This window comes from Petromyzon marinus, chromosome 9 (genome assembly GCF_048934315.1).
Source record: "Petromyzon marinus isolate PM22_M1 ecotype Great Lakes invasive population chromosome 9, UKy_Petmar_22M1.pri1.0, whole genome shotgun sequence".
Taxonomy (NCBI): Eukaryota; Metazoa; Chordata; class Hyperoartia; order Petromyzontiformes; family Petromyzontidae; genus Petromyzon; species Petromyzon marinus.
The window spans coordinates 14948696-14975388 of record NC_133675.1 but is presented as its reverse complement, the minus strand read 5'-3'; the positions used below and the strand labels follow the sequence as shown (position 1 = coordinate 14975388).

General features: G+C 45.3%; 1 protein-coding gene across 22 annotated transcripts in view; it reads left to right on the top strand.

Moving 5' to 3' along the window:
- Nucleotides 1–26693, top strand: part of PROM1 (prominin 1) — a 61366-nt gene that overhangs the window by 19862 nt on the left and 14811 nt on the right. For all 22 annotated transcript variants that reach the window (XM_076065930.1, XM_032950344.2, XM_032950343.2 and 19 more), the window contains exons 3-18: nt 1559–1617; nt 5437–5642; nt 6972–7092; nt 7806–7869; nt 10053–10142; nt 11970–12178; nt 13022–13096; nt 13269–13332; nt 15538–15697; nt 17353–17505; nt 18627–18750; nt 21209–21306; nt 21884–21968; nt 22266–22412; nt 24613–24684; nt 25250–25339. In XM_076065930.1, coding sequence (XP_075922045.1) covers nt 1559–1617; nt 5437–5642; nt 6972–7092; nt 7806–7869; nt 10053–10142; nt 11970–12178; nt 13022–13096; nt 13269–13332; nt 15538–15697; nt 17353–17505; nt 18627–18750; nt 21209–21306; nt 21884–21968; nt 22266–22412; nt 24613–24684; nt 25250–25339 — 1817 coding nt within the window. The remainder of the gene's footprint in view (nt 1–1558; nt 1618–5436; nt 5643–6971; nt 7093–7805; nt 7870–10052; nt 10143–11969; nt 12179–13021; nt 13097–13268; nt 13333–15537; nt 15698–17352; nt 17506–18626; nt 18751–21208; nt 21307–21883; nt 21969–22265; nt 22413–24612; nt 24685–25249; nt 25340–26693) is intronic.

The following is a 26693-nucleotide window of genomic DNA, read 5'->3' as shown; positions in this document are numbered from 1 at the left end:
GCTGAGCCACGCGTACAAATTATTCAATTGCGTTAATCCTGTCGGACGTTTACTGCACAATGTCACTTCTGTTAGTGCTCACGTTGTCATTCTAACGAGACACATTTATGTGAAGCTGTTAAACTGGAAGTGTGTATTGTGTCATAAACGTATATCACTGCACTTTGAGTCAGTGCTAAATGGTCATACAAAGCATTTTAGATTATTATAAAATGTTGCAGCTGCTTGATTAATGATTTTCAGTGCAGTGCCCTCTGCATTTTGTTTTGGCCGCTATGCAGCAGTAAACAAGGTTCCACATTCTCATTATTGTTCTTGTGGGTTCGTGGGCCTACTCGTGTACCGCCTACCTGACCTGTCAACTGGCCACATACCCCTACCAGCATATAGGCTGGCCTTTGGTCAAAAAGAAAAAAAAGTCTGCATTTTAATTACATTTACACATTATTAACAACTAACACATTTAGTTTAAGCTAAATAACTGAATATAATTAACGATATATTTACAGTTTAAGAACACATAAAAAATCACTTTGTATATTCTAAGCCGAGTTATCATCACCAAGAAGCAGAGGGCTAAGACTGAGGTCCACGGGATGTGGAATGTTAATCATATTTTGGAACGGACTTGAATTTACTTTGTGTATTTGGAAAATTATTGTGATTAACGAGAGGGAGAGAGCATGAGTTAGTAGAACAGTGGATGACAGGGGTGTCCCAAGTGCACGGGTTTGCCAAATCATACAACAGGTAAGTATACGGGGTGCCGTGGTCGCAAGATGTTAACTCCCTCACGTGGTACGCCGAAGGTTGTGGATTAGAACCTGACCCTGACACTTTGATATTTGGAGTTTTCATGTTTTCCCTCTGCTCGGGTGGATTTTCTCTCCAGGTCCTCTGGTTTTTCCCTCCACATTTAGAAACATGTGTTTAGATGATTTAGATTATTTTGCTGCTATAAATATACACGTGATAAGCCACTTCGTTGAGCTATCCATTGTGCCCAGGTCACGTCTGAAAAATAAACTAAGAGCTCAGTGGGCTTTACTAGTTAAAGAAAAAAAAGTGTTATTTGTATAAATTTAAAGTGATTTGTTTATCTCTCATATATTTGCACTCCTGTCGTGTTTTTGTTGTAACGTTCTGACTTGCCTCTCCTGGACATCTGTGAAAAGAGCTTTATAGCTCATCGGATTCCTCCATTAGAAATATATATTCTGATTCTGAATTGTCTCGCGTACTCCCTGGAGATGTCTCGTGTAACCCCACGTGGTGACCTTGCCACATGCAGAAAACCACTGCTCCAGAGCAAGTTTCGGCACAATTTACATTCACAAATTTGCGCTAAAGTTTCTACGCTCACGTTAGATTTTGGTTTAGAAATATTTCACACCGGCACTTTACGTGCTCTATGGTTGCATAGAATACGTGCGTGTATATCAAAGCAAAACTTACGTGATGCACACCTTTGAAAACGTTTACCGGGAATAATTCATGAATTTGTTTTTGTTCAAAGAGATTGTGATGTTTATATTCTTGTGGCATTTCTCTCTTGCAGAGCTACTCGCCAAAGCAATGAAGCAAGGTTTTGGAGTCGTGAACAAGGACTATCACCAGGTTAGTTTGCACGGTTCACAATTTTCACTTTCGCTCGTACCTGCTGTGCAATCACGAGCCACTCATTTGTGTCGCCGTGCATCACTTTCACGCTATGCATTTCCCGCGAGTCACTGTCTTTGACGCTGCATTGTTATCGTCGGAAGTTCATTTTGTAATGGCAAGTCGTGCGAATTAAATTAACTCGGTACTTCATTTCACCTGTTGCCCTGCGCTTGATTGCCTCACGATGGACGTGTTTTTTGTTGTTGTTCCACGCTGCATGCCTCATTCGCCACGTGCATGGCACATCAGGCTGAGAGAGTAGTCTTGATGCTCAAGGTAACTCCACCGCCGCTTCTCCTTTTAATTTCTCATTCGCGTTGATTTTAGCGTAGCTATGCGCGGCCGCTCTCTGGTTTCGCCGCGCGTCCCGCGGGAAGATCCGGCACGCTTGCTGCTGTGTGCCGGCTTTCTGCAGCATTTTTGCCACCCCCCCCCCCCCCCATGTATCTAGGTTGGTTATAGCCACCGGTTTGAAGACTGCGTGATGGCGGCTGCCACGAGGTTTTGCAGTGGCCGATCTCGACCTTGCAGGAACGCGCCGCGCTCCCTAACCTCGGATGGGCGTTATACCGCCGCAACTTGCCACGTTTTTTGCATTTTCATGGTCACGTCTGATGTGGCTGAATGTCTTACCCGACGCCGTTTTGCCCAGGAAAAATGGAACGTGAAGCAATTTTTGCCGTGAAGGTTTTCTGTTATGTGTTATAAGTGTATGGTGGGGAACACCAACGTAGTGGTTAGCTCACACTACGCACTACGCACTATGAATCCGGCTACCCGACTTCAATTCCCAATCATGGCCAACATCAGTGGTGATGATCTGAACTGGTCCTGGGACTCCCCTTGGTCGACTCCGCCTTAAATGAGTACCTGGTGCGGTGCGTAGTAAACACCACCCCGTTCGCGCTCAGTGGCGACCTTCACTTGCCTCAAATGTATGCATGGCTATAAGGGCAATCTTTATGTATGTGAGTTTGTTGGCAAAGGCAAATATGAAGGAGCATGGGAAATGTGGATCGATCATTGCACTAATTCCAACACTGCTAGTTCGATTCTTGTCGCACAATTCCGGTAGGAATTGAAAACTGAAATTATTATTGGGAGACAAAGGTGGCAAGCTTTTCATAGCACTGGCCACATGTCTGCTTTAGACTGCCTTTTTGGCCTAATAGGTGCTCGCTTACTGAAATGTCCAAGATAGTCTATATGGGGAGATAGGGGGCTGTTTGATTGCTGGCAAGTCAAATCCTCACGTGATTTTTCTGTTGTAGTTAATTTTCCTTCACCCGCACCTCTGATTAGCACGGTTGGCTACGTATGGTGCGAAAGAAGTTCAACATACATATATTGACCTCTGTGTGCTTGCAAATAGCACGTGACTTAATTCCTTGTGAGGGATTATTTGTCTATGTGTGTGTATCTACGTGACCAGAATGTTGGTGGACTTTAAAAAAAATACATCCAGAGGCAAGTTTATTCGTATCACAGCCATAATTACAAAGAGATAATTTACGGTCTTAGACTTGGGTCAGGGTATAAGGTCTCCGCAGCCACAGGGAAGACCTGCCTAATAGATTATGCATGTTGAGGTATGCGTATCTGTGAAACAGCATTGCATGTGCTCATTAGTTTTGAGCTGCCCTGGTAATAAACCCCGTTTTCTTTAAAGTAAGGCACTGATGCTCCTTTTTTTTAAACGTGGGCCTAAAACCACAGCAAGGAGACAGTCCCGCCATTATGTATGAAGCCTATAAGGCGGCACCATTTGTTTCTGTCCCCAACGTATCGTAAGTCTAACCGTATGATGGCTGTCTTAAGATTTGGCCTCTTTCCAGTGGTGTTCTCCCGGGTCGGTTAGGTTTTGTTGAATGACATACAACTTGCCAGCGAACCGTCAACAGAGATTCATATTCTTGGTTCTTTTGGTAAAGTCACGTAGAAGGGAAACAATAAAATAATACAAATATATTTTATTTTATAACATAATATTTTATTGTTTCACTTCTACGTGACTTTACCGAAAGAACCAAGAATATGAATCCCTGCAGTCACGAAAGCTTTAAATCAAAACGTCAACAGAGAGTCAACTTCAGAAGGTCCTTATTGACTAAAGCCGTTTATCAATTCAGATGTCAAAAGGTCAGTGCTGGTCTCACTGTTATAATGGTGACAGCACTATTTCCACGAGTGTCTCGGATATTTTTTCTCTCACAGCAGTTAATACGAATACGTTTTTGAATGGACTCGCTGTGACTTATTTTGGACAAAAAAGCTCCTTGTGATTGTAAGCTGGGTATACCCGATACTGTTATGTCTTGATTTGATCAGATTCTAAATAAGAAGTTCGCACATAGTAATGAGCCCATTACATCTGATACTACCATATGCGATGCTAAGTCTTGATTCCCAACAAGGATTCATGACACGCACACAGCATTGTGCTACCTGGCGCGTCTGTCGTGACCTTTGCTCTACGCCTGGATCTGTTACTCAGGCTTGGGCACTGCCCCTTGCAAATCTAACTCGGTTGAAATGTTTTAGAACAGAAAGGATTTTGTCTGCGTTCATGAATCAAGAGTGAATATTTTAAAATAGCCACTGTCCATTCTTTGTGGTCTTGTAATGTTTGTGTGCTTTTTGTGTATGTGCAGTGGTAATACGCATCGGTATTTGATGGGTATTTCAGAGCGAACTGTGTGTTAAATGCTTGTAAAAATAAGTCTTTCTGTCTGTCCTGTAGGTATGCTCCTCGAGTATGCTGACTCCATTGTGATCCTTTCTTTATGTTTTTTTTGGTAAACCTGTCTGGATGTATAACAGATGAATGTAACTTACAACAAGTTGGCCATTCAGAGTGGTATACTGGTCCAAATTGTCGAAGAAGATATTAAAATATCACTTGGAAGAGTATTTAAAAGGATTCATGTTTAAAAAAGAATATGCTGGCCATCTCTCCGTGCCATTAGTGACGCCTGCCCAGAGCTAGTCTGGCGTTAATTTTCATCGTATATTCACTCGGTTTATCACATCACGACGGCACATTTCCAATTCTAACGCCTTGGCATTTCACTAAACCTCGCCAACAGATGTCCAAGCTTTTTATGCTGTACTCCGGTAGGCTTTCACGTAACAAAGCCACCCAATTTTCAGAATATTACACACACGCTGGCCGTGCGCGTGACCCTGGTAAGAATGTTGACGACCCACGACGGTTTGTCTGGTGAAACAAGAGTGGCCCCGTCGGAGTAAGCGTGCGTTTGTGTGAGAGGTGATGGCTGATGTTGGGCTTTTTTATATTTTAAACACAGTTGCTGAGTACCTGGTTTGAAGTGGCCTGAAAATTGTAATATATAACAGTTATCACTTTTTTTTTAAAATGAGCACGCTTAAAAGAGCAAGTGAACAAGTGCTTGAGGGAATTCCAAACTGGAGCAGTGCGTTGGGAACAAGGCGCACACCTGTACACCATCACTGTGGAGGCGAGGGTTGGTGGATCGCACAAAATGTTGATAGACTATGTAGAGGATCTCAGAGCTTGGGCATTGGTTGGTGCTGGCCAATCCTGTGGCTGCCTTCCCGCTTGTCTGTGGTTCTTCATACCTCTGAGTTCTATCTCTATGGTGAATGCTGTGCAGCGCCTTGCACCTCGAAATTATGATACCATTGTTAAGTGTCGTAACCTGCAAGTGTGGCGGTTCAACTTGGCGTGGATGAGTCGGTGATGTGGCCGTGCGCTTACGTTGTGCTTTCACCGGACCCAACCGTTGCCATCAGATCATCTACTATGAGCTCGGCTTCATCGTGTGCGCGGCATTGGGCGTCGTCTTCCTGCTGCTGCTCCCGCTGGTGGGCTGCTGCCTGTGCATGTGCCGCTGCTGCGGGAACTGCGGCGGAGAGATGCACCAGAGGCAGCGGAAGAACGCCGACTGCAAGCGCAGCTGCTTCGGTGCCACGCTCTTCCTCGTCACGCTCGTCATCGCGTACGTCGTCTCGTTCCGCCGACACTTCTTCTCGCAGCGGCCGCTCGCTCGCTCCCCGGTGGCGGTTGCTCGCCTGCTCGCTTGCCGGTAGCAGTGGTGGCCGCTTGCTCGCCTGTGGCGGTGGCGGCCGCTTTCTCGCTTGTTGGTGGCGGCAGCGGCAGTGAAGGCGGCGGCAGTGTTTTTGCCATCCCTTCACGCAATGAGTGTTTGCCAAAGTGTCCTTGATCTCATTAGGGGTGAAATGTTAGGACCCCCACGTTTGTGCTCGGCGTAATAATAATTGCCAATTAAATATTTGCACGCTAGGCATGCATTTCCCATTTAATTAATTGCTCACACCTGACACCACAAACTTAAAAAAACGAAAACTCGGCCCATTTTCATAATTAGCTTTTATATAATCCCACGCCTTACATAAGCATTGTAGAAACGGCACTGACGTCTGTGTTTTTGGTCCTCACTCGGTATTGTGCACGATATCGTGCGGCTTGTTGCGGAGCGTGTTTAAAAGCAGAGGGCAACATTGTGAAACTTGTGGGAAGGGATTTGAGACGGACGCGTTCTGCACAGGGACAGCTTGGCGGCGGGGTTGCTGTCGATTGTTCACTGTGGGTGGCTGCCACTTTCGTTTTCACAACAGCTGGGTCAAAATTCTCGTGTTACATTGACAGAGGGAGGGTGTGGATATGTAAGGTACAAAAGAGAAGTAGTCACTCACAAGTGTAGGAGGCACGTGCATGATTGTTTTGTGACCCAAATTTTCTGGTTACTGAACTAGGCACTGAACTAGCTGTATGCAGTTAACATACAGGGAGTAGATTGATGGCGTTATCTTATAAATACATTTATTTAATAACAACAACAACATTTATATACACTGGAGAGCATTTCGGAGCCTCAAGACATTTTCGGGTGTACCCTGCATTTTCATGTTTGGCCATTTCCATATGAGTGAGCGAATCATGTGGCTGTAATTGCCGGCCTTTTCGTTGGCTACGGTATAGGGTAGCGTATGATCTGATGTTACTTTCAGGGCACACGTCAATTGTTTAGAATAAATATTGAAAGGTTTCGTGCTGTCCCATGAAGCTGCAGTCGCTCGCACCATAGCATCTGGTGTTATGGAATGGATGAGCTTCAACTGTTTTTTTTTACCATTGGGAAAAGCAGTCGATTCGGTAGAAAATTGTGGCGACTTGTTAATTTTTCTACCCAAGAGTGACGAAATATGAGTATTTTACCAGAAACATGAGATTAAGCCAGTGGTATTTGTGTGTTCTCTGTGGTAAGTCAAACATGTTTCTGCTTTCCCTTCACGTCTCCGTGCAGGGCAGGCATTGTGTGTGCCTACGTGGCCAACCACAACGTGACCAACACCATCCGGCAGTCGGAGACCCTGCTGTCGAGCAACTTCAAGGACGTCCGGACCCTGCTCAACACTACACCCGGCGTAAGCGGCAGCTGCCCCAGCCTCACGTCCGCGCGGTTTTCTCTGTTAAATGTAACCGAAAACCACGCGCCTTACGCACCTGTGGATGGAGATGAAAGTTTAGAAAATGATTCGCTAAAACCGCATTCGCAGTGGCACACAAAACATAAACAACAAGAACAACTCGACGCATTCATCAATGCCACTGCATTAATATGAAAAGTATAAAATATATTATGCTTTGGGTAATGGCCCTTCTCCATAGCACATACATAAAAAGGTTAATAGTGAGGCCAGATTTAAAGTTTAGGCTTTTTTACTGCGGTCACAATTTGCACCGCAGCAAAGTCAGCCACTGCGCTGCAATGACGCGGCACGTTTTGCTTTCATTACGGACGTGAGTTGGACCTAATTAGAGGCACATGGCCGGTGTTGTCTTCTCACCACCAAGAGCCCTGCCAAAAATAAACAGCTCATTTGCACGTCGCCCATGTGGTGTGCACGCCACAGTGGTTCTCATTAGGGGGCTTTGTGCAAATTGCAGATGAGCATTGCGGCTAATTTGTAGAATTCCACTTGTCGTGAAATTTAAACGAAAGGGGGATTCCAACTCCAAAATAGTCAGCAGCGTAACTCGTTTTGTGGCTGTGACTTCACATATCGAAGCGTGGTTTTGAACAGGGTACAAGGCAGTCGTGTGACTGACTTGAGTGTGTTTTTTTCTTTGTCTTTAGCAAATCGACTACATCGTTGAAAAGTACAACATCACGAAGGACAGGGCGGTTTCCGACCTCGACCGTGAGTGTAAATATTTAGGGTTGTTGCTTGTTCATTTTGGGGTTTTATGTACCTGTAAATGTTTAACTTTTTAAATCATAGTAAGTAATTGTATTCGCATCTCTTGGCATTATCTGCAGTGCCGGGTAATAATGTCCTTTCTATTCAGGCAGAATTTCATAGTCATCACAACTTTTAGTTATATCCCGGTGCGGACCCCGTTGGGACTAATGCTATGTTTCCATGACCGCTGGAAACCGGGCGCAACATCAGCAGGATGGCCCCTGTCCGTGTCCCCATACTCGTGAGCCACGAGGCTGCAGGGGAGCTCTGACCATCACGCTCCACGCCCCCTCGCCCCACTGCCCTTTTCTACCCTCCACGGCCTTCTGGGAAGCGATCGGTGGAACGACTATTGCAAATCGCGTTTCAACACAGGCTACATTAAGAGGATTCCCCCAAGCTAATGTCTCTGTCACGTTCATACGTTCCTGCTGGAAGCTGAACTAAGTGGTGGTCACCACCGGCTCTGGGTTGATATCCGGATGTGACGCTGTGACCGGCTGCGAGGGTGGTTTTGGTAAAGCCGCCACGGTCCCCGTTCAGGAAGGGGAGACCCGTGAGGCCACCGCCTGCTTGACGTCGGCTCGGCCTGGTCAGGGCTGCCGTAGGAACCGTGGCCGAGGCCTGTTGGTGTTGGACCAGTGTGCGGACGACCGAGCCGGCTCATCCCCCACAGCGGTCGTGGAGACGCGGCAAGACGGTCTCTGTGTATCACGTTCAATTGCACGTGCGGCCTCCCTCTCCTGAGCCGATAATGTCGGTGTCCATACGACCGTTATTCGTTCAATTGTTCAATGAAATGGGTACACATTGTGCACCACGCACCTGGTAATTGCTAGAATTTGAAAACCGGGGGGAGGGGGGTGAGACATGGAGTTTGGGCATACGTGGTTTCATGTGTTTAAAGAAAATGAGTGTGTTTCTTCAGCCAGTGATTATTTATTCAAGATTTATATTTTGTACTGGCGCGCGGCATGCCATGAGTGAATAGAAACAGGTAGGATAGAGGAAGAGTAGCCACCCGGCGGAATTGTGGGCACAAGCTATCGCGCCGTTTGCCTTCCTGTTTTCCAGAAAATGCCTATCTACTTCAGCACAGAGGCCACTGGTATTTGTATACACCATATCAGATGCACAATTCGTATATTTTTCGACAAACAAAATATATTGTTCACCGTACACTCTTGCCAAGGCCTACAAGTTACAGTACATGGAACATGTACGTGAGGTAATTTTTCCAAGTTTGTCCGCGTGACTGTTCCTGATATGTGCGCTATAAGAACTTCGTACTGAAACCTTCATATTAGTCTGATTTAAATACAATTCATGGTTAAATATGAAAAAATAATCGCAATGAGCATAAAAAAAATGTACACGCAACAATTTAATGTGTTTGGCTATGTCAGTTGGTACGACAGAAATTTGACCAGATTATTACGTGGCCTAACCCAAAAGTCAATTATGAATACAAAATAAACACTTTAACTTGGTTGCGTTGTGGCACTTGCTCCAGTGCACGTGGAGTGGGTATCCCGTGACTTGTTGCCCTCACAAGGGCCTGATTCAATCAGGAGCTGCTTAGAGCACGATAGGGCTAATGGTGGTGAGGCATGCCAGCGACACCACCCTTCAGGACTCTGAAGGGTGGTGTCGCTGCTACCAGGGCATGTAAATATAAAGTAAGATAAGAGATGTTTGCGTGGCCAGGTGGCCAGGCAGCCCTTGAGTGGGGGTGCTTAGTCCCCCTAGCGGTTCGCTTCTAATCTATGCTCATCTGCTGGGCCCTGTGTGATGGAGTGCAAACGTACAGAGGAAAACAGGAAAAGCGTCTATTTTAAGAACATTCGGTTGGTGTTTTGAAAGGTTTGTGGCAAGGACTTCACGTATGGGTTTTTTTCATTAACACAATCCCCCCCAAAAAATCCATCCTAAATGTGAACTTACATCTGATAATAAAAATATTTTGGTGTTTAAAATGCTTTATCCAGTGTTAATGCTATTAACGTTGCAGTTTTGCTTCACAGCGTGACTAATTGCTTTTTTGCCTTGGCTTGCCACGCAAGTAAGTAAGTGTTCGGGGTCATGGCGTTTGCAGTTGCTTTACATCTCGATTTGATCCGTACCGGTTCGGACGTTTGCAGAGGTGGGACCATTGCTGGGCCAGAGGATCCAGAGCCGGCTGGGCACGAAGGTTTATCCCGCACTGCAGGCTGCCCTACAGATGGCCAACGGTCAGTGTCCACACGGCACCTTCACCACCAGCGACGAGCACGGTTGGCTGCGTGCAGTGCGGACGAAGTTCGCCGCAGTGCACACCTACATCACGCACGCCACAGCTACGCGAGAGCAAAGGCAATGGAGTGAAACCGTTTTATAAAATATAAATAAAAACGTTCACATTTTAGGTTCCAATCAGGCCCAGCTCCAGTGGCGGTGGGGGGGGGGGGCAGAGTTGTTGCGTTGGGGGGTGGGGTGCAAAATGCGAGTGGTGTACAGCAGAGGAGAGGGAATGCTGGTGGGGGGCATAAGGGACATTTGGTGGTGCGGGGCCAGCTCCAGAAGCCCCACAACCCCGGCCTTAAATAAGATGCGTGTCCTTCTCCTCGACAAACTGTTTGCACTTGATGATATTTGCGTTTTGGAAATGTCATGTGCCAGTCATTGTTTTTCATTCCATTCCTTCTCTGTGTTGCTTGAGCTAAACTCAAATTTAAAATGTGTAATCGTGGATCTGATTACCTGCTTTGGTTTTCTGTTTGCTATTTCTGTTGATTTTGGCTGCTGAAATGCATTCACTAACAACACTGCTTTGCTTTGCTTCTGTACCATTGATCTTTGGAAACATTTGTTTCCCTATTTCGCTTTGTTCCAAAGTCACTGGGGGGAAAATCACCAAAGGTAACGCAACACTTGAGTGACCCTTTGTGTCTGTCCCGAATAAATGTTATTTTCTTGGTTCGTTCGGTAAAGTCACGTAGAAGGGAAACAATAAAATAATAAAAATATAAAACAATAAAATTCTCACGACGTTTCGACTGCAACACAAGCAATCATCATTGCAATCATCAGGTTTTATTGTTCAATATTTTATTGTTTTTTATTTTTTATTATTTTATTGTTTCCCTTCTACGTGACTTTACCGAAAGAGCCAAGAATATGAATCCCTGCAGTCACGAAAGCTTTAAATCAAAATGTTATTTTGTTTGGTACACTTCCCTTCAACGTGGAAATTAAAGCCGCAATTCGAGTGCAGCTCCCATTAGTAGTCCGTTGGCTGCATATCAGCGTTCCAATTAGTTTCACAAAGTGCGTTGACGCGTGTAGTTTATACCTTATTTTTCCCGATTGCTTGTCATAGCATTATGAATTCCCTGTAGTGAAATCTTGCTCAATGTTTTCAGAAAACGATTTGCTGTTTTAAATGTCCGCACTGTAACAAACTTGCATCTGGTGGTGTAACTGAAGATGCCCATTGCAATTGAATGATGCCCGCTCTTGTTGCCGTTTTTTAGTTTAAGTATACAGGCAGACCACGCTTAGCATGATCCCATAGAGCACACATTCGTTATCGTTTTTACTAAGAAAATGAAGAACATCAAAAACAAAAATGTCTACAAAGTGCTTTCGAGTGAACACGTAGCAGCCCCCATCATTGACTCAGCCAATGAGAGCGACGCACACTCTCAGCCAACCAGACCCCACTTCTCCAGGAACGCATCTTGAGGACTAAGCGAGGCCTGCCTGTATGTACATTGTTTTCTGAATAACATTTTGATAAGACAAGTCTAATGATGCAGTATATAAGTTAGTGCACATCGAATGTAACGGACGTTTATAATTTCACAAAATAACATTGTGTTCTCGCAAGAATGCCAATCGTGTGAAATTTAAGCGGCCGTCTTTACCCATTTCCAAAGCGCATTTGTCCGTGAGAAAATCACACCCTTAATCCGCCGAGGAGATACCAAAGGTCGGCCACGTGACCAATGGCGATGACCGCAACGACGATCGCTTGCTCGCTGACGCGCTCCCCCCCCCCCCCATCTTCGAACGGGCAGTGATGTCGGCGACGCGCCAGGCACTGCTGGACGTCAACACGTCGCTCTCGGTGCTACGCGACGGCACGGAGAAGCTGCAGAGGAACTTGACGACCGTGCGCAACAGCCTTAACGCGACCCTCAATGACCCAATGTGCCAGAGGGCACAGCAGTGCGCCGCCATGTCGGGGCAGCTCGTCGTGCTGGATATCCACGCCGACTTCAGCTTGGTATGTACGTGTGTATGTATGTATGTCGAACTTCTGTCGCACCGTACGTAGCCAACCGCGATAATCGAAGGTGCAGGGGAAGGACAGCAAACTGGTGAGCGCCAGCGCTGCGTGCGCTGTGCCCTGAGTGTCCTGGTGGCTCCTCACGCGGCCTCTAATCCACAGCACCGCAGAGGCGAGGGTTGGTGGATCACAAGCACGTTCGGGAAACTCAAATCTGCTGGGCTGCGAGGTCGCCATCTCCTTGTTTGCCAGGGTGTGGCAGTACAGCCAGTTGGTTCATTTTCATCTGTATTCCATCTGTACGGGGATTGAGTGTTACCACCCTCCATCCATGTGAATTGTCTCTGAGGGCTCTGGTTTCCTGTATAAGTACTCAATGGAGATGGTCAAACATCCTCATATAGAGTCATAGAGCTCGGGCAATTCTTGGCGCTGGTTCTGGCTGCCTTCCTGGGTTTAAAGTCTTAGTTATACACATGAGATGCAACTGTAACCAACTTCCCTCCCCTTAGTCAATAACTCAAGCTAAAATGAAGAGCTTCTATGAAAAGAGGCTGGATGTTGTCTTTCCATGGCAGCCTTAACTGCCCTCGCATACCACTAAACACAAGAGGGCCCGACCGTCTTTACCGTGTGTGCGTGTAGAATACATGAAATTGTGTTCTTCCAGATAAAAAAGACCAAGCTTAACCGCTGTAAATGTTTAATTAATGCATGAGCTTAGAAACAATGTAAGTACAATGAGCACTGAAGAACAGGTTTACTGAACATTAAAAGGACCGGGTTTGGTTTAGTTTGACAGTGCGCAGAGCTGATGGTGGTGTTTGTCTTCCTGTGCAGCTGCAGGACGTGTCCCGGGAATTGGAGCAGGTGAACAGACTGCTAGACACCAACATTACAGCGATGGTTGACAAGGTATGTTCTATTTTTTTTAAATCTTGCAATGCGCAAGTTGTCGTAATATGTCTGAGACTTATCAGGTTCATCATCGTATGTAAAGGTTAAGAGTATTGGCGACACACGAAAGAAATCGTAAATTTCCGACATCAATGTTTAATTTTTGGTGGTAATTTTCCCCCCTGCGCAGGGTTACGCAACTTTTAATGACACGCCTGAAATCATTACACAGCAAACGAGGAACATTGCTGCAGGTAAGATAACAAAGCGGTGATAAAGTATAATAATACGCAGCTGGTTTTCTCAAACTTGTTCACATATTATTGATGAGCATGGAATTCCACGAGTTGACACTGCTTTGTGTAATGCAAACATTTTTTCGTTCGTATTGCTTTTGCCTGGATTATTAAACATTGTCTTTTCAGCGAAATTGCGTAAGTGCAGTAAACACAGCATGCATAGAAGCATCCTGTGTTTTTCTCTTCATGAATTTGAACGGAATAGCCAAGGGTCTGCTTTTTAAGTGCCTCACTATTAATGTGTTTAAAATTGGCTCCAGATTTGAGTACAGTTAACTCTGGATAGTCCATGGGTGGATAATCCCGGGTGCGGATTACCCGTGCTTGAGAAAACACAAATAGAATATCTTCTTTACGAGTTGACAGGTTTCGTTAGAGCAGCTTATCATTCATGGCCTATCGACCACGTGACCGCAAACATGGTGGCAAGTATTGAAGTATTGCACTATCAGTGTTATTAGTGAATCTAGGCCATCCATCACTCTGGATAATTGAGAGTTGGCTGTATAGCATATAGCATATTGCTCTATAATTTAACTGGACTTAACACTGAACAAGAAAACAGATAATTAACTTCAACACAATACGTACGCTTTATCACAAGAAATGCCTCATCGGCCCCATGTGCTGTAGATTTACATTTTCTAATGGGTGCTTTGCATGCATCAGCAGAGTATTTACGAATCATGTATGCCAGGCATGTATGGTTATTAGTGCCGGAGTGAAAGAAAATAATTGAGAAATGACCCAAGTAATTAATATTTTTGGCAATCATCAAGTAGCTGATTTTCAGTTTCATAACAGATATATGACTACGATACATGTGCTTTCGAGGGCTCATCGAGTCAGATCAAGGTGTGCGTGCGTTTAAATTGGATGCGGTGAGGTTTTGTGAACTCACGGAATGAATGTGAGGACTAATTCGGTGGCAGCCCGTTATCTAGGTCACCGGTTCTCAAGGCTGTTGCTCGGTCCACGTTTGTTTCCTTTTGCTCATAGGCAGATGCAATGCAGGGCATAGCATCCGTTGATTGGCATTGAAAGTGTATGTGGCCGGAGATGATTGATGAGCATGGAAATGTAGAAACGGACTGCAGCCCTTCGAGATGAAGTTGGTAAACCATGAGTGGAGATGATTCGGGCTTGAGGACATTTCAATCCACTCTCAAGTAGATCAACATTTCGTGAAATGAAAAGTTTATCGGCTTTCGTCAGACTTGGTCTAAGATAGTTAATTTTAACTGGATTTCAATAACGAGTATGTATATTTAAACAGATTTTTTGATTGCATAAATTATTCTAGATCCATTCTCTGCTGATAATTTCAAACAAGGGTTTGCAGAAGATATCCCTTAAACATTAACACATGAAGCCACTTTGTCAATTCTAAGCATTTGACTGTGTGGGAATTTTAGAATGAAACCTAAATATAGTTGCTTCGTCATCAATTCATTTTTCCACAGCATTACCAGGTTTTTAATGAGTGACCAAAACACTGTTTTGTTATTGAGTGCGAAACTATTTTCCTGCCACTCTTCTCCACAATTGCTTCTCATTGTTATTGGGCTCTAGAGGTGAAATCATTGAATAGTTACTTGCGGTGCAATCATCTTAATGACTTTTACATTTGAAATGCACCAGAGGGCTCTATTTTCTGTGCCTAAATTCCCGAGGATTGCTGATAGATGAAGTCCGGTCACCATGTGCTTTTGACATATACCTCCACACACAAAAAGGACAATTTGACTTTTGGAATTGAAAATAATTTAGCTTTATTCTAAACAACGACAACACATTTTCTTCGACGTGCTTGTGAGTTAATTGTTAGACGTTCAGATAAAAAAAAATAGAGTATTGTGTTAATCTTCAAAGTCATTATGCAATGTTGTGGCTCATTATGGGTTAAAACATATATATGAGCAGAACTCCATTTTGTATTTCAAAATAAATGTTTTAGTCCATCGGCATATTGTTATGGAAATTCACGAGGCGATGGGCTAAAACATTTATTAATTTATACGTGGAGACACGAGATTCTGCTTCTAAGGTGGTTGGTCATTCATCATGGTGTCTGTGACATGGCCCCACAACTTCTGGCAAACTGGCGGAACCGCACTGCCAGCGCTCATTGCCGGCCTGTGCGTGCGTGCGTGTGAGCAGGCGTGAAGGATCTACTCGACAACGTGGGCGCCAGCATAAAGACGACGGCGAAGCAGCTGCCCATTCAGCTCATAGTGAACAACGGCACCCAGTACCTGGAGATGGGCCAGGCGCTGGTGCACAAGCACCTGCCCATGGTTGACCAGTACGACTTCTACAGGCAAGCGCAGCGCCGCACGGCCAGAGTGAAGCGCTGTCGGGTGTGACGTGACGTCTCAGCTGTCCCGCGGGTCTGCTTGCTGTGGCATGACTCTCTCTAGTGCACAGCGTAAAGCCACACCCTCTTACAGGAATGGAAATGCTGAGCATGCTTGTATACGTATCACTAATGACCACAAAGACAAATACTGCGCGAGTATCTGGGCGAATTCTTTATTTATTTGTGAATTTTATTCATGTTACAAATCAAACCATCAAGATTGCACTAGTAAGCAATGTGACAATAATAATTCCGTATTCGTGCACAAATGGGGAAGCTGTCTCTATAAGAAATGAGAGATCAAAACGTTGTTGTTGGGTGTAGAAACAGGCAAAGGCTCGCCTTTGAGAGCGCTCGCGTGGACGCATCCTCCTTGAGAAGGAGCGGTGAGTTCAATGGAGGCACACATCAATTCTGCAATGAATTTGGTCACTCGCCTCAACATTCCGACCCGACCTTCTTTATCTGCATTGAAGGCGTCGCTTGATGACTACGACTTCCACACTTGCCGGTGCCATTCGTGAAGCCATTTGTGACTGGAACTTTTAAAATGTCATTTTTAGAACTTCCTTCAACGTAGGAAATGCAATTATATATGGGTTAGTTTCATTTCATTGGTGTCATGCATAACGTGGTAATTTGGGATTTCTTACTAGATTTCCTTTGTACATAGTTCTAGTTATTTACTGTACTATTAGTCATGTGTGTATGTATGTTGAACTTCTTTCGCACCATACGTAGCCAACCGTAAACCCTCTCTCATGTACCATGCTTGTTGGTTGGTCAGGTCGCCGTTGAGAGAGAACTCAGTGGGCCTCGCCCAAAACACACTGGCTGACCGACTGATGTATAGGATGTTAGAAGGGGATGGGGGGAGGGATGGTTCACGGGTAGGGAGAACCAGGGCAGGAAATCCCCGCCCGCTTAAGGGTACAGAACAAACAATGTTTATGATCATGTTTTTATTGAAGATCTATTGTTTTTTTTCCCGGCTTGGCTTTTTTTCTGCATTGCAAGAACACCACTGGGAAGCCATAATTTATTTTGATGGGCCCCATCCACATGCTGATGATGACAGCTTGGTGGAAGGGTTGAGAGCTATTGTATATAAGTGTACTTGCAAGAAGGGCCCCAACGTATTCGTTGTGCACGTCGCTGCAGGTGTATGTATTAAATGAGTAAGCGCAAACTCTTGACGTTTAAGTCGTACATACAGTTGCTGATTCGTGAGTTGCATTTAATGACATGCATCTTCAGTGTTACGCAACAATTTGATTAAAAAAATAGTTGCGTGGACTTGTTTGGTTTTTGTAAATATGCAAAGTGTATTGCCGTGGCCGGTAATTTTCGCCATCAGGCCATTCTACAGTTGGACATCGGAGGCAGAATTATCTGTTGGTATCTTTGGAGCGTCGCTCTAATTACCAAGAAAACTGCAAGGTTTTTCAAGCTCGCATAAAAAAAAAAAATCCGCATCGAGGAGATGTCTCTGTGTTGGCAGGGGTGGGGGGGGAGAAGGCCCAGCAACATGAGTATTGGTGGGGGGGTGCACTCGCTCGCACGCGCGAGAGAGAGGCCCACCGATGCGAGCGTGCCGTGCGTCCGCTGTCGCGCAGGTGGCTCGTGTGCATCGTCCTCTGCTCGCTCGCGGGCCTCGTGGTGCTCTTCAACCTGCTGGGCCTGATGTGCGGGGCGTGTGGCTACGACAAGCACGCGACGCCCACCACGCGCGGCTGCATTTCCAACACCGGCGGAAACTTCCTGATGGCGTGAGCAGCGAATTGCCCGCTGGGCGGTGCGGGTACGGGGGGGCGGTGACGCGGCCCCCCCCCCCCCCGGCAGTAGCGAGCGGCATTCGCAGCTCGTTGTTGCGGAGGTCCGCGGTTCGAATCGGCCAGGCCCCCCCTGGTTATTGTTGGGAGGGGTGGATTTAGCGTAAGCTTAGGGTGGCCGTGTGCTTTCACGGTGGACGTTAAGGATTCTCTGAGCTCAGCCGAATGGGCTTACTCGGGAAATACATTTCTGATTTGAGTCGGACATTGTATGCTCAAGTCATTGCCAACAAATGACTCGTGTGATATGCGTAGCTATCATCGCCCCCTACTGACAGATTAATGCCCGCTTGCAGGCCAGGTGATAAGCCACCTTGTGCAGCACATGGACAACTGTCACTGGGGGGGGGGGGGGTCCCCTTTCAAAGTTTTAGATAAGACGCGTGTCGCTTATCACTTGTAAAGCACTCCGAGATGCTATATGAAAAGCAAATTATTATTGTTATCCATGAATGGTTCATACTTAAGGAACTGCAGTATTACGTGCTTTGCTGGTGCCATTAAAATCAAGAAATAAGGTCAAAAAACGGCCTTTTGCAACCTCACCCAACCTCCAATGAGCGTCGCGTGATTGCGTGACGTGTTTTTTGGAAGGCTATGCCACAGAAGTCATTGTCACTTAAATATGGTTCCAGTATTTGAAAGCATCACTTCAAAGAATTTTGTTTGCGCGCCGTTGATATAGGATATGCCCTTTACTGCTCAGGGCTTTGGCGAGACTAAATGAAGTGAAAAACCGTATTCATTTTGTTGTATTCATTGGCAGCTGGGCTGAGACACATCAAAACAGGACAGTTAAAAGCCTTTAATCATGAATAGCCACCTGGATTTAAATGAAGGATGTCTGCAGCACAAGCTCAGTGCTTTGCTTCTCTGAGCCACGTGTCCACTTTAAGAACACTCGGGAGTGTATTGTGCAGTATGGAAAAATGAAGTGTGGGAGCACCAATCCTGGATCGTCGTGGTGGGATGTGTAAATGCACAACCCTGTGTGTCGAATATATGTATGTATGTTGAGCTTATTTTGCACTGTACGTATGTGTTTGTGCTGTGAGCAGTGGCGTAGCCTTCAGCTTCATCTTCTCGTGGCTGCTGATGCTGGTGGTGACGTTCACGTTCGTCCTGGGCGGGAACGTGGAAAAGCTTTTCTGCCAGGCCTTGGCTGACAAGAACCTCTTTAAGGTCGGCGCATGCGCGCTTCTGTTCTGTGGGGGAGTGATTCCGTGAGGTCCTCCTTATGGGGTTTTGCTGATCAAGTAAACTGGGTGGATTGCCCGACATTCGACGAAGACGTGCAAATGAATTGCATCCATTTAGATTGTCTCACTCATGAGTGCATGTGTGTGTGACGGTAGAGCGGTGGTTCGCACGCTGTGCTATGAACCTGGCAACCCGAGTTCGATTGCCGCTCACAGCTCACATCGGTGATGAATATCTAAACTGGTTATGGGCCTTCCCCTAGATCGACTCGGCCTCAAATGGGTACCTGGTGCGGCGTGTAAATATCAGTATTGGGAATACAAACGCGAATGGGCATGGTGCTGGTCACGTCACTGCCTCGTGTGCCATTCCAGCATTAATAGGTGCTCGCAAACAGAACTTGCTCCAACAGGCTGTTAGAGGCTCTATGCGGAACCTTTTAGCGTGAGATGGAGGCCTGATTAGTTGCTCGGTGTGGCAGTAGAGCAAGCCTGCTGCCGTGGGCCACGTACGACGCTGATTCCTGTCGCCACAATCCCAGCGACTGATTTGCGAGTTAGGTGTAAAACTGTCTCATGAATTTGGCGAAAAAAAACTCACGTGCAATTTCGGATAATGGCGGAATTCCACAAAAGTGTGGAAACAAAAACTACGAGAATTGGGCCTATTTTGTGTCTCTGCTCAAATGAGTGTGGGGAGGCGGTCGTCTTCGTGGAAGGTTCTGTACCAGTGGTGGAAACATTCCACATTCTGACACGGTGTATTCTCTCCGCAGGAGCCCCCACCGTTGACTCCTCACTAGTTGCAGCAGGCAAACCAGTTGGTGCTTAGATTGCAGACCCCTCAGGCATGTTGCATGTATGTATATTTAACTTATTTCGCAGCCAACCGTGCTAATCGTAGGGCTGGGTTGGGTATACTTAATGTAGCGTTACGAATGCTACATTGCGAAATGAGCTGCATTTCAGCCTGTAGTATAGAGGTGAATATTCAAATAGCCCAACGCTTGTGCGAATGCGTTCATTACCTTTGGGTAAAGGAATAACTTTGTTTTATTGGTTCTTCCCCAGAGATGCCGTGGGCACTTAATTGATAGTCGAAGCAAGAGGATCCCACTTGGTTTGCACGCTTGATTCATTTGTAAGAGTTAACGCCTTTTAAGTCAAATGGGTTTAGGACTAAAAGGGGCTACAGAGGGCACCGTTGCTGGACGATGGAGTGCTGAGAGTGCTCCAGTGGGGCCTCGTGGAGAGAGATGATTTACTGGGTTCATTGCCCTCGGGGGTCATGTGACTTGGCTTTGTTGTCTTCCTTCCAATTATAGCTTTGCCAAATCGTAGTGCAATGAATTTAACCGATATCCATCCATACTTTATTGGTTGGCAAAAGTATGCATGTGGTAGCATCCTTAATATTTTTCTCATTTTTGATGTGACTTTTTCTCATGTGCGAGCGTGTGTTATCTTTAAGCATTGTCTGTCTCGATCACTGAGATATAAGTTATGCTGAATAGAAAAACTCAGCTCATTATTAAAAATGTTTTGTGGCAACAAACAGGTGAATATAACAGCCCTGTTTATGTGGAGTCATTGGTAAGAATACACCTTACTCTTTTCACAAAGGATCAAAGAGTGAGCTGCATATATTTTTCCCAAGTGAATAGTTTGTGTTTTCCCAGTACATTACATGCATTGGGTGCTTTGTAAACGTGTTGAGGATTTGTTCGACACAAAACAATAAGAGTGCATTGTGGAAGGCTTAAATAATGTTGGTTTCCCAGCTCACGACATATAAAAATAAATAAGAGGACAATACTGCTTCCCATATCTGTCCCTCCACATAAAAAAAATACAACTCCTTTATACATCCATCAGCCACGCGGACCTCTGGGAGTGTGTAAGTTCGGCAGCATACAAAGCTCTTTGCTCCATTCAAGTGGTATCTCATCACGACTTACCGAAACCCACAAGTGACTGAAAGAAATCGCCGCACAGAGTGCTTGGGATGCCTTTTCGGTGTAACCTTGTAACCCAAGTTTAAAGATCAGGCACTTCCTGACCCACTCTGGTTTTAAAGTGGCATGTGAATGCTGTATTCTCACTCGTACCGTACTGCTGTTGAGGTTTTTTGTTAGTTTGTTTAGATTGACACTTGTGACTGTAACAAAACTCTGATCAAAAGAATGATAAAAAAACTCAGTCGGCATCACTGTTTGGTGCAGCTGTCCCTATCCTTTTAAAATGTCCTGACATCTGCTCTAAATCCACCACACTCGATCCATTGGGCTCTGTGTTTAATCCGGCATCTTTGGGAGTAGAGCATTTGAACCGTCTATGAACCCGACTACCACCACCCCCTACCCTCCTCCCCCTCGCGTAACTTTTTTCGTGTTTCCCACTTTTGACAGTTTAAAAAAAAGATGTGTTCCTTCCTTTCTTAGTTCTTCGATACGCCCAATCTGTTCAAGCCGAAGCATCTCTTGCCAGGAGTTCTCTTCAACAAGCCAGACCTGAATATGACGATTGAAGGCGTATACAGGCAAGTCTGTTGCTGTGCCACGCCCGCATTGGTGCACCCCGTTTCATGGTGCTCTTTTGCAGAGAGAAATGTGGAATAAAAATGTGGTAAATGTATTCAATTATTGATTTGATGGAGTCGCTTAGTGTGAGCGCGTTGGCTGTAAACGGTGGATACCGCTGGCAGATATGCACCTCTTGTGCCGATTAGCACGGTAGGCTACGTACGGTGCGAAATAAGTTCCACATACATACAGAACCACTGCAGTTGGAATGGTTCCGTGCGAATTGATTCATTGCGGTACACAAGTTGTGTGCGTTTTTTTTATCCTGGTGTATGTCATGCGAGTAGATAAAACAGTTCCATTTACACGATTTATGATTCCAAATTCAATAGTCTTGCCGATGAAAATACGTTTGAGAGCTGAATATCAATGTCGAGGTCTGCTAGCCAAGAGAGGGCTACAGGAGAGTGCAAATGCACCTTGTGAAGTGTTTTGGAGGTACTGACAGAGTTTTATCGGGAACCTGCCTTCTCTGAGGCTGGCTTAATAGGAATACGAGTGTCTAGAATCACTAGGGCCTGTGTGTTTTTGCAGTGATTGCAAAATGAACAAAGGGATTTATTCTGCGTTTCAACTCTCAAATCTATTCAACTTGGACAGCCTCCTGAACATGACTCAGGTAAGTACATACTCACGAAAATGCACCAACATATATCGCATGTTATATAGCAGCACAATTATATTACACTGTGATTTGGAGTCCTTGTACGAATCAGTTTATATTATTTATGTGCAGTTGAATTATTTATGTGAGAATGCGCCATGTTATCTTTTCCTCGTGATCGGAAACACGATTGCACGCTCACCGTTGTATTACTATTATAAAGGCTTCTTTTGAAATGTTGTGCGAATCAAATAAACCGCCTCATTCCGGTGTTCTGTCTCTTTTCCACACCGCCACCGAAAACCACTGTAGTATACGAATGACATCACAAGCAAATTTGACCCCATCAATGCGAACCTGTCGGACATGAAGCTGCTGGAACCCAGTGTCAAGCAGAGCCTGTTGGACTTTGCCACGACAGGAATCGACAAAATCGACTTCAGCGCATTCACTGCAGAGGTTCTGTGTCCGTGTCATCTGTGTGTGTGTGTGTGGGGTTCACTTACGGTGTCACGCTCCCGATGATCAATTTCTATTTCATGGTCATGCATAACACCACTTTTACTCACAGTAATGACCTCTGAAGATCTAGAGAACACAACTGTTCTGAACCCCCCCCCATAGGTAGACTCAGCCTTAAATAAGTTACCTTAAGGCTGGCGCAGCATGTCAACATCATTGCTGGAGAGACAAAGGTGGTTGGTTAAGTGAGGTCCTGGCCACATCACCGCTTCTTGCGCCTTTTAGGTCTGAATAGGTGCTCACTATAAGAGTGCTTGTTTCTATTTCCAGGACTAAATGGGAAGAGATCCATGTGTGTGCATGTATTCAATATTGCGTGCCTCTGCTGTTCTTGCTGAGAGGGTTGGTGACTATCTCTTGAGAAACTTGCTCATACTGGTCTGCGGCCTCCGTAGCAGTCCAGCTTTTATTGTCTGCGAGCGGTCTCCAATGTTAATTGTGCAAAGTGCAATTGCGAGAATGCGTTTGCTCTTTCGTTCTTCGCGCACTGCCTAGAGACTAACCCCCACTGCTGCCAGCTGATTGGTTGCAGTGGGAAACAAAAGCCCCTGAACTTTTGAACCTCGGTGTGTAGGCTGATTAATTCATTACATTAAAGTAGCCAAAGCAAATAGGTGGATCAAAAAAGCTGAGCACAGTGGGATTTATCAAAGTGAGTTGCAGTAATGAAAACAGACCTTTGTAAAAGTTTTTGCCCGAAAGGCCCAATCCTCGCCCCTCTCGCCTGGGTAGCTTGTCCCGGAGAGCCCAGGAAAGGAAAAGCAAAGTTCCTGCTTGATCTAAGAAGAAGAAACTAGCCATGTTCGGAACCTAAAGAAGACAAAATAAGCTAATATGAGGACGATAACTAATGTCAGTGTTTTATTGTAATCCATGAACACACCTATTATTACATTTCTAGCTTTCATCATCAACATCATCCACTGCTGGATGAAATCCTCTCCACATCGTGGTCGTCCCTCATGTTTTTGCAGTGTCACAGTTCATCTTGCTCTGAGCAAGGGTCCTACCTGTGTACCTTAGACTCATAGTACAGTCCATGGTACACAAGTCTGACTTTCCACCACTCTGGTCACCTTGGTGATGTGTAGTGGTCCATAATTAAGCACCGCACCATCTGCTTGTGAAACACAAAGCTGCCACATGCACCGCAAGTAGGGGTCATCGTAACCTGATGTCACGCTGATGATTAACAGCCTGCGATACATGAGAAGCATTTATCAGTGCAAGGTGGCATGTTATTAGATATTAAAAAACCCTTCATATTTTACTGGGTAAAGCTGTGTAATGATGTAGCTGTTTGTGTACACATAATGCAGTTTTTTTTTTAACCGTAGCCTTCCATTCTTGGAAAATTACAATTACACGTGCTCATCCGTTTTTGTTTTTGCATCGTTGCTTTGAAAGGATTCGGGGGGTGGGGGACGTGGAGTGGAATTATAGCCGCTCTCCGCAATGAAACATTTTAAATATCCCACGGCAAGGGTCGTGAACACTGCGGGAGGAGAATCGTGGTTGCTAAGTTGCGGCAATTAAGACGATATGATGCTGGTCGTAACAAAGTATCAGCGTGAGGCCCTCGCTCGTAGTCTCGGCTCATCTGGATGTGAACAACAGGGACCCAAACGAAGGGGTAGTTCCTCGAACCCACCCTGCAGTTTCACCGCACGATGTATTCGTTGAGAAGGACAAAACACAATGTGGAAATTGCACCGTGGAAATTTTTTTTGTTTCGTAAATTACAATCAGAAATATAAATGGGCGATGTCTGCACTTTGTTAATTAAATGTCTTTTTTTTATTTGAAATAACTCACTGGGGTGGTAAGGAGGTATTTACAATAAATGTCTTTTGTAGCGCGTGGAAAATACCACAGCCCTGGTTGGTGGGAGCCATGGTCCATGACTGGACATTTGCACTGCCAAGTTGAGCAATAGCGCTTGGCTAAAGCACGCGTTTCCAAACCTCCTTGAATCACTGCATCATTTAAACATCGTGATATGTACCTTCAATTGTTGCATAATGTCTAGTAGGGAATATTGTGCTGAAATAGTTGGGTGGGTTTTATCTGCTGTGCATGTAGTGCCCCCTGGTGTAGAACATTGCACGTTAAAGTTTGTGTTTTTTATTCCTTACAGCTCAACAAAGGCATTACCAAGGTTGATCTGCTTCTATTTGCCGATGAACTCAGTGAAAAAGCTAACAACCTGGTGAGTTTTGTCAAGCTTGTACGCTTTCATTTTCTCAAATATATTACTATTTCAATGCTTTGAAAAATCTGCATGTGGTTTCATTCAGGTTTTCCCAGCTGAAGTGTGGAATGAGCCAAACTAAAGTGTGCAGACGCCTATGAACTCTCATTCACGGGCGTTTAATCATAGCTAACATGTTATGTTTTTTTTTAAAAACATTCACAGTGCTGCAGTGTAAAACCTATTTAAATGCTTTTATGTACATAAATGTGGCCATTCTGGTAAGACCCTTAATGTATCTATTTAAAGTGAGCCTAAATAGCACGAATGATTAAAGTTGCGTTTTCTTAATTTCATTAATGTGTTGACCTCTGGGGTGGGGGTGGAGTTCTGGGAAAAATCAAGAGTTTGCTTTAAGAGAGCTGGGTTTATTTGTAACGAACGTGGGGCACTTGTTTGGTCGACCCTGTTCGGTTGTGCACGATGATTTACGTTTGATTCACGATTATTTACGTTTGATTCACGATTATTTACGTTTGATTCACGATGATTTACGTTTGCGTGCGACTGTTTGTGGCCACAGAGCGGGGCACTGGCTAACGCGCTGCGGGGACATGCGGCGAGCATCCGCTGGATTCACTATAACCAAGTGGTGCTTCTCAACAGCAGCATGGTGAGCACTGTGCCCTGCTGGTTCCCTGCCTTAGGCCCTTTGCTCCACTAATGTTCAGCATTGTACACTTCATCGCAGTGGCTTGGGTTGTGCACTTTGTATGTATGCATGTTGAACTTAATTCTCACCGTACATATGCAACCATGCTATTCGGGTGTGTACACCTTACCAATGGTTTGTACTTTACTTATGGCTGGCTTACACACCGTAATATGGCCTGGGTTGTATGCCTTTCCAATCAATGGGCTGTGCACCTCACTATTTCCCGCATCGTATACCACCACATGTACACTAGCAGCGTTACACACCGTAGCGGTGGCTGGGTTCTATGTACAGCAGAAACTGGATATGGAATGATGACAGCCCAGTGTTTCCAGCGTTAAGCCGCCTGTTCAGGAGGTTCGCGGTCCGAATCCGACAGGCCCTGGTTCGTCCTGCGGGTGTGTATACATCGTAAGGTACACGCTGCCTGCTTCACAGTGGACGTTAAAGATCCCGTGACGTTTTTTGAAAAGAGTGGGCCATACATTGTGTGCTGCTGTCATCGTCTAAATTTGCCAAATTTTAAAAAAGGATCACAAATTACTCAATTGGAATTACACATAGAAATTACCACCCCTATTAGCAGACTAATTCCGACTTTGTAGGCTGGTTCTGAGTCCCTTTTTGCCATAGAGGGACAGCTGCTACGGAGGGGTTCCCCTTCTAATGTTCGAGATCAGATGGAAGGCATTTTGTTATTAAATAATGATTAAATAAGCACACCTCTTGGGAGCAGAGCAAGGTTTGCTCATATCTGAAGTGTGCTTGTATCAGAAGTTGCCCTTGAACTCCCTCCACCAGTGTAATGTTCGATATTTCTTATACCGGAACTGTGCTTATATAAAGTGTGCTTGTATCCAGTTTCTCCTGTATAAATATTTGTGTTGCACAAAATACGGTCTAACAACAACAACAACCTCGTCGATCATGAAATATGAATTGTAATAATGTGCGCTGTACATATTGCTGCTGAACCCACGACTAACCAGAGTGTGGATCCACAGTCAGGTACCGATAATCCCGTCGTGAGGGCCCAATCATCGGGCACACCTCACTCAGGCCACACTTGTGTGACCTGATGGAGGTGGTGGTTCCCCACTCTTCAACAACACCTCCATTGCTACAAATTTAACACGTTGCAGCATCAGCACTACGCGTGGGATATGGAGTGTTCCCCTCGTCTGATACAACAGCCGCCATTCGCCACCAAGTGGCGGTGATTGTCACCACAGTGCTTGTGCCAGGCTGGGTTCGCTGCCACGGTGCAAACACCCGTGTATAATCGAAACCTCCGTCGCCAGTAATAAGCCTC